We start from the raw sequence: 13,213 nt of genomic DNA on the forward strand, positions 1-13,213 counted from the left end.
ATGGGATTGTTCAGCACACAGCTGTAGGTGTTTTTATCCTGATATTCCACCTCCAGAGGTAGAGAGAGACTGATGCTGAGATCAGACACACTGATGCTGGACAATAAACTGTTTCCTTTGTACCAGGAGAGAGTCACATGACTCACATTCACAGCTGAACACACCAATGAACAATTTGATGAAGATGATGATGATGATGATGATGATGATGATGATGATGATGAAGAACATTGTGAAGAGTTACTGCTGATGACAGGAACAGGCAGACGAGCTGGAAAACATCAGAGAATCAAGTCAAGTCAAAATTAAGCATAAATTAATTTTACCTGAAACATTCATTAAATAACATGACAATAAACAACATCTCTACTCACCATAGACAAAAACACTGAATGTTTTTGATGATCGTTTCGCTCCACTTATGTGCAGTTCATAAACTCCAGCATGTTCAGTTGTGATGTTTGTGATGGTCAGAGATCCAGTTTGATCGTCCAGCTTCAGTCTGTCTCTGAATCTCCCATCAGGAACATCATCATATATGGAGGAGATTTGGTTCTCTCTGTTGATTTGAACTATCAGAGAGTTTTCAGCTCCATATTTCCACAGTAAATCTTCATCTTCACGTATTTCAGTAACATTGTTGTATAAAGTGACAGAATCTCCCTCCATCACTGACACTGAATCACCAAACACACCTGGAGAAAAAAAGTTTACACTTTTTAAAGACTTTTGTTGGTTTACAAAGCCTGATGTCCTTTCTCGCAACTAAATGTGAACTGATGAACAACAGCAAAAGAGATGCAAATGAAAATGCAATTACAATAATCTACAGATTGTTGTGTGAATAAATAACAATTTAAATCAGGCTCACTGAAAAACAGGCCTGAAAAGAATTTGATTTAAGCAAATGCAAAACCAATAATTAATCTGAACAAAAGCAGCAGGTCGAAATGGAAATGAATTATTTAGATGTATAACTTACCAATCAGACTCCACCAGCTCAAACAGAACAAAACAAGCATGAGAAGCATCTTCTTCTGAGTCTGATCTAATGACCTATCCACCAAAAACACACAAACTATAAATCTGGTGGGTGAATCCTCCCCCCGATGACATTTAACCCTCCTTGTTCACACAAACACACACACACACACACAGTTCTTAATGGTTGAAATGGTTTTTATTTTATCATTAACCGTCGGTTTTGAAGGAACTACTCGTGTAACAGTTGAAGAGTGGCATATTGTGTGAATATTGGGTAGTCAATCTAAATGTCATGGTAAATAAGCTTATGGATCTTAAAATGGTGTTAAAAAAAAAAAAAAAAACGTGTTTACCATCGCACACTGTTATTTACTGAGGTGTGAATCCAGCAGCCCATCTTAGTCAAACGGAAATCTCCAGAAACTTGGTTTTTCATGAATGTCATGGTCTGTCTTCCCGCCTACTATAGGTCACAAGTCTGATGTGAAACTTCACTAACAAAGCCTAGCAATATAGCATAGGACATAACAGTGTGTGTTAAAATTGTTAGCAATGTGTTAATTTATGTAAATAAACACATTTGAAAAGTCAACATTTATGTATAAGTATTTGGCTAATAATATATTATTGATCAAATCACACAAAACACAGCAATCTTTGGTTCTCGTACAGTATATTTGGTAAAGTGAAAGTGAAATCATCAGTGACCACATGTTTTTCTATACCAGTCCTGTATTGGTCTCAAAAAGGAATTAGAGAAATTATATGAAAAATGACTGTATCTTCAGAGAAATAATTACTAAAATAAAGCAAAGACATATTTTCAAAATTAAATTTTATTTATTTATGAAATGTTTTTTTGAAGGATATATGTAATTTAAGACTAAAGTGCATCACTTTTGCTTTGGGGAGAAGAAAAAATCTTAATTAAGCTTTTCCGAAATATTTAACTTTTTTATCAAATGTATGATCTCATTTATTTCTCAAGGTTTGACAGATAGCATGACTGGATGATAATAATAATAATAATAATAATAATGCATTTTATTTAACTGCACCTTTCATAAAACCCAAGGTCACCTCACAAGTGAACAATCAATAATATATAAAAAATAAAAATAAATAAATACATAAAACAAATCCCATTGGCATCACAACAACTTAAAGGTGCCCTAGAACCTCTTTTCAAAAGATGTAATATAAGTCTCAGGTGTCCCCTGAACGTGTCTGTGAAGTTTCAGCTCAAAATACCCCATAGATTTTTTTTAAATTAATTTTTTTATTCTTTTTTGAGCCATTATTACATATGCACCGATTAAGCGTGCAGCCCCTTTAAATCCCCCCCCCCCCAGCTCTCAGCTGCCTTAAACAGCAAACACAAAGTTCACACAGCTAAAATAACCCTCAAAATTGATCTTTACAAAGTGTTCATCATGCCTACATCAGTTCCTGTGAGTAAAGTATTTATTTGGATGTTTACATTTGATTCTGAATGAGTTTGAGGCTGTGCTCCATGGCTAACGGCTAATGCTATACTGTTGGAGAGATTTATAAAGAATGAAGTTGTGTTTATGAATTATACAGACTGCAAGGGTTTTAAAATAAAAATAGCGACGGCTCTCTTGAATACAGTAAGAAACGATGGTAACTTTAACCACATTTAACAGTACATTAGCAACATGTTAACGAAACATTTAGAAAGACAATTTACAAATATCACTAAAAATATCATGTTATCATGGATCATGTCAGTTATTATCGCTCCATCTGCCATTTTTCGCTGTTGTTCTTGCTTGCTTACCTAGTCTGATGATTCAGCTGTGCACATCCAGATGTTAATACATACTGCCCTTGAACATGGGCTGGCATATGCAAATATTGGGGGCGTACATATTAATGATCCCGACTGTTACGTAACAGTCGGTGTTATGTTGAGATTCACCTGTTCTTCGGAGATCTTTTAAACAAATGAGATTTATATAAGAAGGAGGAAACAATGGAGTTTGAAACTCAATGTATGTCTTTTCCATGTACTGAACTCTTGTTATTCAACTATGCCAAGATAAATTCAATTTTTCATTCGATGGCACCTTTAAAACACACATGCATCATAGAAACAGAAGAGTAAGTAGTAAATCATCTTAAGACAGGAATTATGCAGATTGTCACTATTATGGATATAGAGTGGGAGAGAGTTCCATAGGCGAGAGGCCGCATGGCTAAAAGTTATAGTCGCTGGGTAGTTGGTGAATTGTGCATAGGAGAAGGGGTTCCAGTAAGAACAGGAGCCACAGAGTAACTTAACCTGTCTTATGTATTTGTTAGTGCAAAATTTATATTCAAATTCAATATCAATATTATTCAATATAATTCAATAGAATTCAATTATCAATATTCAATACATTTTCAATATCACCACCAGCACATAGAGGGGAGGACTTGGAGTAAAATAGGGAACATATCATCAACATTTTTATATCCTACGGTACTGTGTTAACAATGGTTTTGGATGACAGGCAAATCTGTGGTTTAAAGTAAAATAACTGTAATGTAAGATGTTACCACTCTTAACCATTAGATACATCACATACACATCCACACTAAATATTTCTATGTAACCAGTCTTCATAAAATAGAGATTTGTATGTAAAATATATTTATTCCAGTTAGGAGTATTGGGGGTGTAAAGTTATGTGTGCGCCAATTTCCCAAATAACAGGACAAGTGTGTGTAATGCTGATGGTTTCATTGAGAGTTTGAGTCAATCAAAGTCACATCTGAGAGGAAAGTGAATACTCACTTTATAAAACAAAGCTGAATACCAAAAGCTATCAGTATTACCCAAAAATATTTAAAGCCACTTATACAATGAGTTTTTTGCCTCCAAATAAAGTCATACATTTTTATTACTTGTTATTGTGATAGCTAAGGTTTAGCCAGGTCAAGAGCAGGATAGATCAGTCTAGAAAAACATACATCCTTAAAGCTCACAATTGTTCAAATTTGTTGAAGCCATACAGGAGGAGATAAACAGAGAGATAGCTGGAGGGATTTTGTCTTTATTTTGAAAAAAAATAAATAAAATAATAATAATAATAATAATAATAATAATAATGTGGTGTCATCTGCTAGCTGCCTGTTTGCTAAAGTTTTTCCATATACATGTATCACTGATAAATCATTAGTAATCAAAGCAGACAAAATATTTGCAGTTATAATAAATGAAAAAAGGAGATCATGGGCGTCTTATTCTGTGATCAATTAGAAATCTAGAGAGACACGGAACTATTTAGCTGGTTAATGTGCATGGGGAAGTTTTTGCCCTATGGCATATTAGCATTTCCGTATTACTCACATTGTAGTATTCCGTTTCTACATAATTTAGTTTAGTTTTCACATGACTGGGTGTGAAAATGTTTTCTTTATTGTTATGGATTGCAGTGAGTGTTTTGTTTGTGGGAGGTAAGATGCGGGCATACATTTGGGAGTTGTTAGAAAAGTTGTTAGTTTCTGTTTCAGCCCTTTCGAAACTTAACCACGATTTTACTATAAATGAAACCAAAAATACATGGTCATTGTAGTTAAACCATTGTAACCAAAGTTAACTGTAGTTTTCCTACACCAACTATAGTTTAACCATGTAGTCTGAAAAAAGTTGGGTTAAAAATAACCCACATTAGGTCAAATTGGGCCCATGGTTGGGGTAATGTAACGATTTAAAAAATCAAAAACAAAGATAATCCAAACCATGGGAGACAAGAAATTATTTTAAGTTTAATTTTCACCTTAAAGTAATCCATTGTCTTGACTATTTATGAGTTGAAACAAAAGTTATCTTCAAGTTGAGTTAACTTATGTTAAGGCAGCAAGTGAACTTTCATTTCTAAGTTTAACCAGCTGAAAATGTTTTACAGTGTACAAATGTTAATCAGTCTGCCAAAACCATGGTTGCCACAATTTTACTATTATGCTTTTACTATAATAAACCATGGTTATTACATTTCTATAATAAAACAATGGTTAATTTCTGTAAGGGATTCTTGTAGTGTTCTGAGTGAGGAAGACCCTATAGTAAACTTAAAGGGGTTTATGGAAGTCAAAAGCTTTTTTTAGTAAGATGATGAGTTTTTTGTATTCAATGAATATTCATATGGTTCTATGAAAATGTACAATAATCATTACTTGCTTGATTGCACCAACAGATATACAGGGTGTGGCAATTTTATGAATGTCCATGAAACTCCTGTATGTTTGTCTGATGAAAGAATGTGTGAATCAGTGATGTTCTTCTGCTGTTTGTTTGCATGTGTTATCAGAGAGAGAAATATGACTGAAACTCTTTCTTATTGTATGTTTTTGTCCTAGTTCATCAGAAGTGATATCTGTTCATTTCTTTTTCAGGTTCATCTGGTGCTGGTTCAGGCAGAGAGTCAGTGACTGTAATGGAGGGAGATTCAGTCACTCTATACTCTGGTGTTAAGATGAACCAACAAGACAGAATTAAGTGGTTTTTTAATGACAATCGCATCGCTGAAATCACTGGAGATCACAGTAAAATCTGTTTAGATGATCCGTGTAAAGAGAGATTCAGAGACAGACTGAAGGGGAATAATCAGACTGGATCTCTGACCATCACAAACATCACAAACACAGACTCTGGAGATTATAGACTAGAAATCTTCAGCAACAGATTCAGATTCAGTGAAAATATCTTCAACATTACTGTCAATGGTGAGTCATTTATCAAATGTTTAATTATTTTTAAATCACATCTTTGTCTTTATTACAGCAGTGGTATTCTGCAGTTGTGTTCTGAAGACAGCAGTTCCTTACTGTAACATTAGTTAAATTAGTCTATTATATCATGAGATTTTTAGCTGGACAAATGTGGAAATGTTGCTTTTGAGAGAGCAATTAATTAATTTTCACTTTTTTTTTCTTTCTTTTTTTTTTCTTTTATGCTCACAAGTTCCAGTTATCTATTTTAATTATCTTTTTGGAGAGAATACTCTACAGTCATCTGTTGGTTTGTGTTTCAGGTGTTTCTGCTGCTGAACAAAATGAAATGAATAGAAAGTCAGTGAAGGAGGGAGAATCTGTTACTTTAGATCCTGGTGTAATAAACAACCCACATGATGAGATGACGTGGTCTTTTAATGACATTGTCATCTCTGAAATCACTGGAGATCAGAGTAAGATCTGTACAGATGTTCAGTGTAAAGAGAGATTCAGAGACAGACTGAAGTTGGATCATCAGACTGGATCTCTGACCATCACAAACACCAGAAACACAGACTCTGGAGAATATAAACTGAAGATCATCATCAACAACAGCAGCAGTGTTGAAAGAAAATTAGCAGTATTGACTGTCATTGGTGAGTATCATTTATTCATTCATTTGATTTCCCCTCCAGTTTTAGAATGCAGTTATTGTTTTCATTGTGGCTTATGTGAAGAAAAAAACATTAAATAGTATCTAAACAGTCTCTATCATCTTCACATGCATATCAAAATTGTATATCAGCATCAATACAAAATGCAAAATGAAAAATGCATCAAATTTGATATTTTATCCAGTAAACACTGTTGTTTGGTGTAAATCTGATGTGATGCTGTTTTAACTGTTCTTCCTCAAACTCACAAGATTTATTAGTTAAATTTAATATCATAAAGGTGTAAATATCAGTCAAGGTGTTGTTAAATATTGAATGGATTATCAGACAATCTCTAGAATTAATGACTCTCTCTTTCAGGTTCATCAGTAACAAAAATAAGTGTTTCTGTTGTCTTGCTAATAACGTTTGGAGCAGCCGCTGCTGTGTTTTTCTACTGCATTGCACAAAAAATTAAGGAGAAGTGAGTATTAAAAAAAGCTGAATTAACAAGACAAATATGAGATTTATTGTGCTAACCACTTTATGTATTATGTATTTTTACACTGATTATCCAAAGTAATTTGTATTCAAATGGGTATCAGAGCAGTCAAATTGCAGGTAGGATACTATGAGCACTGAATCTGTCTCAAAAGAATATGTAAAATAATTTAGTACATTTACAAACTTCAAAATTCAAATTTCCCAGTGTTAAATTAACACCGCTCAGGGTTTATATGAGTTCACACTCAGAGTGTTATAAGTAACACCGGAGCAGTGTTGAAGTTGATCAGGTAATTAAGTGATTGATTAAGTGATAATTGAGCATTATTGAAGACACCTGATGATAACAAGCATAATCTGAAGAAAAGAGAAACACAAGAACTTCAACTTTCTTCAGCCACAGCCTTAGATCAACTGAAGATAAAAGACATTAATCTCTAAAGATCTGATTAAACAACTCCACACAGTGGCGCCTGCAGCTGTACGCACTGTGCGTACTATGAGAGGGTGCTAATTAATGCTGTTTTTATTTTTTACATAATTCTTTTAATTGATTATTAAAATCTATCTGCGTACACTCATGACATATTAAGAGAGAATGAGAATACATAAAGGTGTGTGTTTGTGTGTTGTAAAGTCAAACGTGTGTATGTGCGTCCATGGGTGGGCGTGAGGGATATGGGTGAAAAGAAATCTGATTGGTTTAGTTTTTTTTTCCACGCGTGAAAAATGACGTTACAGATAGTTAATGTTTAAAAAAAGGCTCAAAATGAGTGAACGCTCTCTAAAACAGCTAAATTCGACTGAAAAATTTGCAAAATGGCCTAAAACTATTGAGTAGGGATGGAGAAATGAAGCCTCTTAAATCTTTGAAGCTTTTCTCTAAATGTTTCGGGAAAGGTTTCTGGTTTCAAAGTATCAGGAGTGTCGAAAACAGTGCCATCTTGTGGCAGGTAAAATTTACACCACCCATAAACTTGAGTGCGCAATTCCATTTTTTTATCCATTAAGCACAAACAAAAGCCTGACGACGCTAAATGTGTTTATTTCAATAATATAATTCACATATTAAAGTTTGGCAATAGATGAAATCGGTCAACAAAAACAATAATTATAATAATAATACTAATGCATAGCCTACTGAGTTGTTTAAGGTAAGTAAATGTGCTGTTATTTTATTGTAAATACAGTTTATATGACAGAACATATGATGATGTAGTATAGGCTACAGGCTTATATATTTAAAATGTTTAGTAAATGGACTTGAACTTCCATATAGTAGTGGTCTTGGTGGGTTCAAACATTCTGACATGCAAAGTGAAGTATTTACTTGTCTGGAAAAGATGTGAGGCTTCGTTTCTCTGAAAACAATATGCACATTTCGGGACAAGTTGCTCAAAGACAACATAAAAAAAAATAAATAAAAAAAAAGCAAAACATTCACAAAGCATTAAGCACATCAGAGTGCAGTTACATGCATCAGATTTTCCACCAACTCACTGATTGATTTAATTGGGTACAGGCGCCCCTGACTCCACAAACAGCATTGCCAGCTTCACTTATTACTAACCAGACTGACTTTATTTCTGTCATATGTCTACATAAGTTGTTAATATTAGTTTGGTTTGTATTCATCATTGTGGTGACCAGTGTTTGCTTTAGTTGGGCTCCTGAAGAGTTCATATTTTTCAAGTTACGATCACCAGTGATGAATATCAAGATGTGCAGTTACAGGGCTACTGTAATCAATGATGTGCAGTTCTTAAAACATAACCTGTATAATCAGAAACTAGACTGAGTGAGAACAGTAAATGAGACTATTACATGATGATTATAGCCTTATCAAGCCAACATCATCTGATCACATCTTATTTTACTGTTAGTGCCATTACAAACACAGTTAAAGCAGCTAGAGAAAAAGAAATGCTAAAAAGTCAAGAGTCAAACTTTCTAACTAAAGCAAGCAGTAACCACCGTAATGGTGACTTCAACCAGAAATTATTTTCAATGTATCATCAACATCTAAACCTCTGTTAATTCTCAATAAGACTTCTGTAGATGTATGACAGAAATAAAGTCAATATGAATATTTCCCAAACAACGATGTAACTCGCTGCTGAACTCGCTGCTGAACTACCATAGTACGAACTAGTCATGACTGTTTCCCGAAACCGTATTGACGTAAACCTGTCGTTCAAACATGTTGGTGAATTACATCACACAGGTGGTGGAGTAATAACTTCTTTAAATGAATCCATCTGAGATCGAATTAATGCTAGAATTTCTGCTATAAATTACGAACATTGCATAATTCTCAATTTCCTTAGTTATTTTGCTTTATTTCCAGATTAAATCAAATGCTTGTTCTTACATACTAGAGCATGTACGCACATGCACACTCTTCAAAAACAGTGCTTTAAATCTCTTGACAAACTAAAATATATAAATGAAATTTGTATATATTCGAAATAAAATATATACATTGTACTTAATGTCAGCTTGCTTATTTTGTCCATGATAATGATTTATTAAGTCCACATGTCATAAAAACAGGAAATTATGCTTCTAACTACATCATGAGAGCTGTTGTTCCAACCACACAAGTTTGCGATGCAGTTTGGGCATGGGGTACATTTTATCCCTGTTTGCACCAAACCCATCTGGTGGGTTTGCTGCCAAAAGCTCGTTTTATTTTGACTTTCATCTGACCATAAAAGCCAGTCCTGTTTGAAGTTCCAGTCTTGTCAGACAACTAAATTTGCTTGAGTTAATTTTTTTGGATGAACCAAAGCTTAACAAAATAGAAAATAGCTATAAGAAAAAAGCTAATGCATTGAAAATCCCCATTTCCACCATCAGGGAAGATCCAATCAACTAAAGATGTTACAAATCTGTCTGGGAGAGGACGTGTGTCTATAGCGTCCTAATGCATGGTAAGGAGGAGAGTTTGCATGGCCAATGGCTCTCCAAGGATCACAGCTGGAGAATTGCAGAACTTAGTTGAGTCTTATGGTCAGAAAGCCTAAAGAAATACCAAACAGCACCTACATCACTAAAAGTTGTTTGGGAGGGTTTCAAGAAAAATCCTCCTCACTCATCCAAAAATTTATTTGGCATATTCAGTTGTCAGACATGACTGGAGCTTCAAACGGGACCTGGTTCTGTGGTCAGATGAAACTAAAAAAAGAGCTTTCTGGCAGCAAACCCACCAGATGGGTTTGGTGCACACGGAGATAAAAAGTACCCCGTGCCCACTGTTAAATATGCTGCTGGAAGTTGTGGGACTATTTGTTTTGCTGGAGGTCCTGGACATCTTGTTCAGATACATGGCATCATGGATTCTATCAAATACTAACTGATAAAAATCAAAACCTGACCGCTTCTGCTAGAAATCTTATAATGGGCTGTGGTTGGATCTTCCATCAGAACAATGTTCCAAAACAAACATCAAAATCAACACAAAAATGTGTAACTGACCACAAAATTAAGCTTCTGCCATTGCCGTCCCAGTCCCCTGACCTGAACCCTATAGAAAATGAGTGGAGTGAACTGAAGAAAAGAAGCCCCCAACATGGAGCTGGAAATCTGAAGGATCTGGAGAGATTCTGTATGAAGGAATGGCCTCTGATCTCTTGTCACAAGTTCTCCAAACAAAAGAAATCCACCAAACATTCTGCAAACATCACAACTCCATGTGTTTTGTCTTTTGTGTTTTGAATATGTGTTAGTAAATCGCTAGGCTATTGATTTCTTTTACCTTCTGCAAAACTGTGTTTTCTTGCAGGAGAACGGTGGAGTAGAAAATCTGTCTCCTGATCAGAAGAGAACTCCATTGGTGGATGCTAATGAGAAGTGAATCAAGATTTCAACTTGGTTTGTCAAACATAACAGCCAAGATGTGATGGTTGATCATTTAAAGTGCCCCTATTATGCCCTTTTTAAGGTTCGTAATATTGTTTTAGGTGTCTCCTACAACAGTTTTAAAAGCATGCATGATCAAAAAGCACTTCCGTTTTCTCATAATATACATTTCATTTGACCTAATTTTTTACCTCTTTTACAAACAACTCGTTTAATTGACTCAGAGTTGACTTGCTTTTGAGAGACAATAACTTTATATATGGTGCACTTTCTGATTTTAAAACTTTGCAGGATGTTTTCATTCACTTAGAGCTATGTTACACACTACATGAAATGTAATTTTCAAAAATCCATAATAGAGGCACTTACCCTGCTAGAAATTTTACGTTCCCAGAACATTCTCAGAACGTCCCCACTGGAGTTAAGGATGTTGTCTAGTAATGTTCCCAGTACGTTCAGAGGCGTTCACAATGTGGAGTTCTTTTAAGGTTTAGGGGACATTATTTGGCGGACCTTCACAGAACATTCAGGACGTTCTCTGAATGTTTAGGGAACCATATTTTATTTGGAAATGTTCTCAGAATGTCCCTGCTGCCCTTGTCAAAAAAAAAATTATTGAAAATTTGAGCGTCAAATTGATTAACAAAAGTCGCTGTTCAAACAAAAACTAATTTTGTCTTACAAAAAAAAAAAAAAAAAAAAAAAAAAGCACTTTACAGGTATCTCCTGGATTATGAACCCTAATTTCTTGCACTAAGTCATAACAGCACATGAGCTAATGTAACTACTGTATCACTGCCTCAGCTACTTCACATAGTTACTGTATTTTGTGGGATTACAAATTTAATAATCTGTTTAAGATCTGCTGATCCTACATCCTGACATAACCTCACATGAATTACTAAGGTGGATATATATTATATATTATATAAATATATATTATATTTAGCATGTTAAGGTAAAGATAATGGCATTCTAAGGAGATTGAGGCAGGCAGCCCAGGTGTCTGTAACATTAACCTTTTGTTTTCATGCACTTGCTGACCATTTGGCAGGACAAGCTCTGAAGCTCAAGATACAGCGGTGCCTTTGTCTCTATGATAATGTAAAGCTATGGGTGATACTGTTAGACTGATTAGCACCTATGCATTTGAATGACACAGTTATGCTGATTAGATCATGGCTGGGAAATGTAGGGAATGGGCTGATTCCTGCACTGCATTTGCATGCTTTGTTTAGATTGTCTCCACCTCTGTTCTATGTATCCCTCCCCCTTGAATGTATATGAACTACCAAGTACACTGCCTTAGTTAGACTTGGATGACTGCAGCGACGCACAGCGCGTTTCTCAATAAAGAGTAACTTCTGCTTGAAAGATATCCCAACATCTCCCTGTCTCTGCTTTGACAAGGAAAAAGTTTCCTACACTTTAAATAAATCAGCATGCTGCATAACATCAGTGTTTCTGGCTCATTATTTACTGAAGCACAGACTCTCAAGCACAATGATAACAGAATAACTCAGATAACAGAAACAACATTAAACACCAACAGATCTCTCTAGATCTCTGCATGTTCACTTATTTAACAAACCACTTTATTTCTTTCATACAAATCATCTTAATGAGGTGTTGTTTTATTAAAATTTATAAATGTCACTGTTACAGAGGTAAGTGCTTGCTTTAGGTCAGCTCCTGACCCTTGACATTTTAACTTTATTTTTTCTGTAATTGTTGTAACTGTGTTTCTAAAGCACATTTGTTACAAAAAACATATGTGAGAAAAAACTGATCAATTGGGTTTAGTTGTTTATTGTTGATGTTTTATTTGTTATTCAGTGGCTTTATTCGCTGATCTCTGAATATTATATTTTTCTCACATTATTATAACCCTATGATACTGCATGTAATCCTGTCCTGCTTTGATATTTTGAAAGTTTTTATCACTTCTCAGACATCAAGATTTTGCATATGAACCTCAACAATGGTGACAACATTTTCAGATAAACAGATCAACCCTGAGCATCACAAAACAAGCTACTAAAGTCACAAAAAAGATTTATTTATTTATTTTTGTTACCTTTGTTGAGGTTCATACACTGATCCATGCATGATTTCTGTGTGAGTCTAAAAAACACTGCTCGAAACGAACTGTTACTTAATGCAAAACTAACAGTTAACACACTCAGAGTTCAGTCTCTGGAGAGGATCAGTGAATCAAGACACTCCATGATGATTGAATCACCATCACTAAATAACCAAATTTATCTGATCTGAATTTATTTTGCAATTTTTGCTGTAACAAGTGTGTTTTGGAAACAGTTAAAACAGCCAGAGAATTTGGGCAGTTTGACTCTTGGCTTTTTGTGTGAGTTTGTAATAAGTTACATTCACCAACAATACTTTCTTGTTACAGATCAGACATTCTGAAGCTTGACCTTTAAAGTAAAAAAATAAAAAATAAAGGAAACACTGATCACCAAAATGATGACCAA

General features: G+C 34.7%; 1 protein-coding gene across 1 annotated transcript; it reads left to right on the top strand.

Moving 5' to 3' along the window:
• Positions 1–5,250: 5,250 nt before the first annotated feature.
• On the top strand, positions 5,251–11,233 carry LOC137028185 (uncharacterized). The gene is made up of 5 exons (XM_067396956.1): positions 5,251–5,278; positions 5,386–5,715; positions 6,024–6,359; positions 6,738–6,840; positions 10,645–11,233. The coding sequence occupies exons 1-5, from the start codon at positions 5,251–5,253 to the stop codon at positions 10,658–10,660; spliced, it is 813 nt and encodes a 270-aa protein (XP_067253057.1). The 3' UTR covers positions 10,661–11,233.
• The last annotated feature ends 1,980 nt before the right edge of the window (positions 11,234–13,213 follow it).

The sequence above is a fragment of the Chanodichthys erythropterus genome, chromosome 10 (assembly GCF_024489055.1).
Source record: "Chanodichthys erythropterus isolate Z2021 chromosome 10, ASM2448905v1, whole genome shotgun sequence".
In the NCBI taxonomy this organism is placed as follows: domain Eukaryota; kingdom Metazoa; phylum Chordata; class Actinopteri; order Cypriniformes; family Xenocyprididae; genus Chanodichthys; species Chanodichthys erythropterus.

What these genes read in the sequence shown, in the direction of transcription:
- LOC137028185 (XM_067396956.1), top strand. Translation starts at nt 5,251, where the DNA reads ATGTGTGAATCAGTGATGTTCTTCTGCT. An exon ending in ATCAGTGATGTTCTTCTGCT is followed by an intron (nt 5,279 to 5,385) that starts GTTTGTTTGCAT and finishes TTTCTTTTTCAG; the next exon opens with GTTCATCTGGTGCTGGTTCA. An exon ending in CTTCAACATTACTGTCAATG is followed by an intron (nt 5,716 to 6,023) that starts GTGAGTCATTTA and finishes TTTGTGTTTCAG; the next exon opens with GTGTTTCTGCTGCTGAACAA.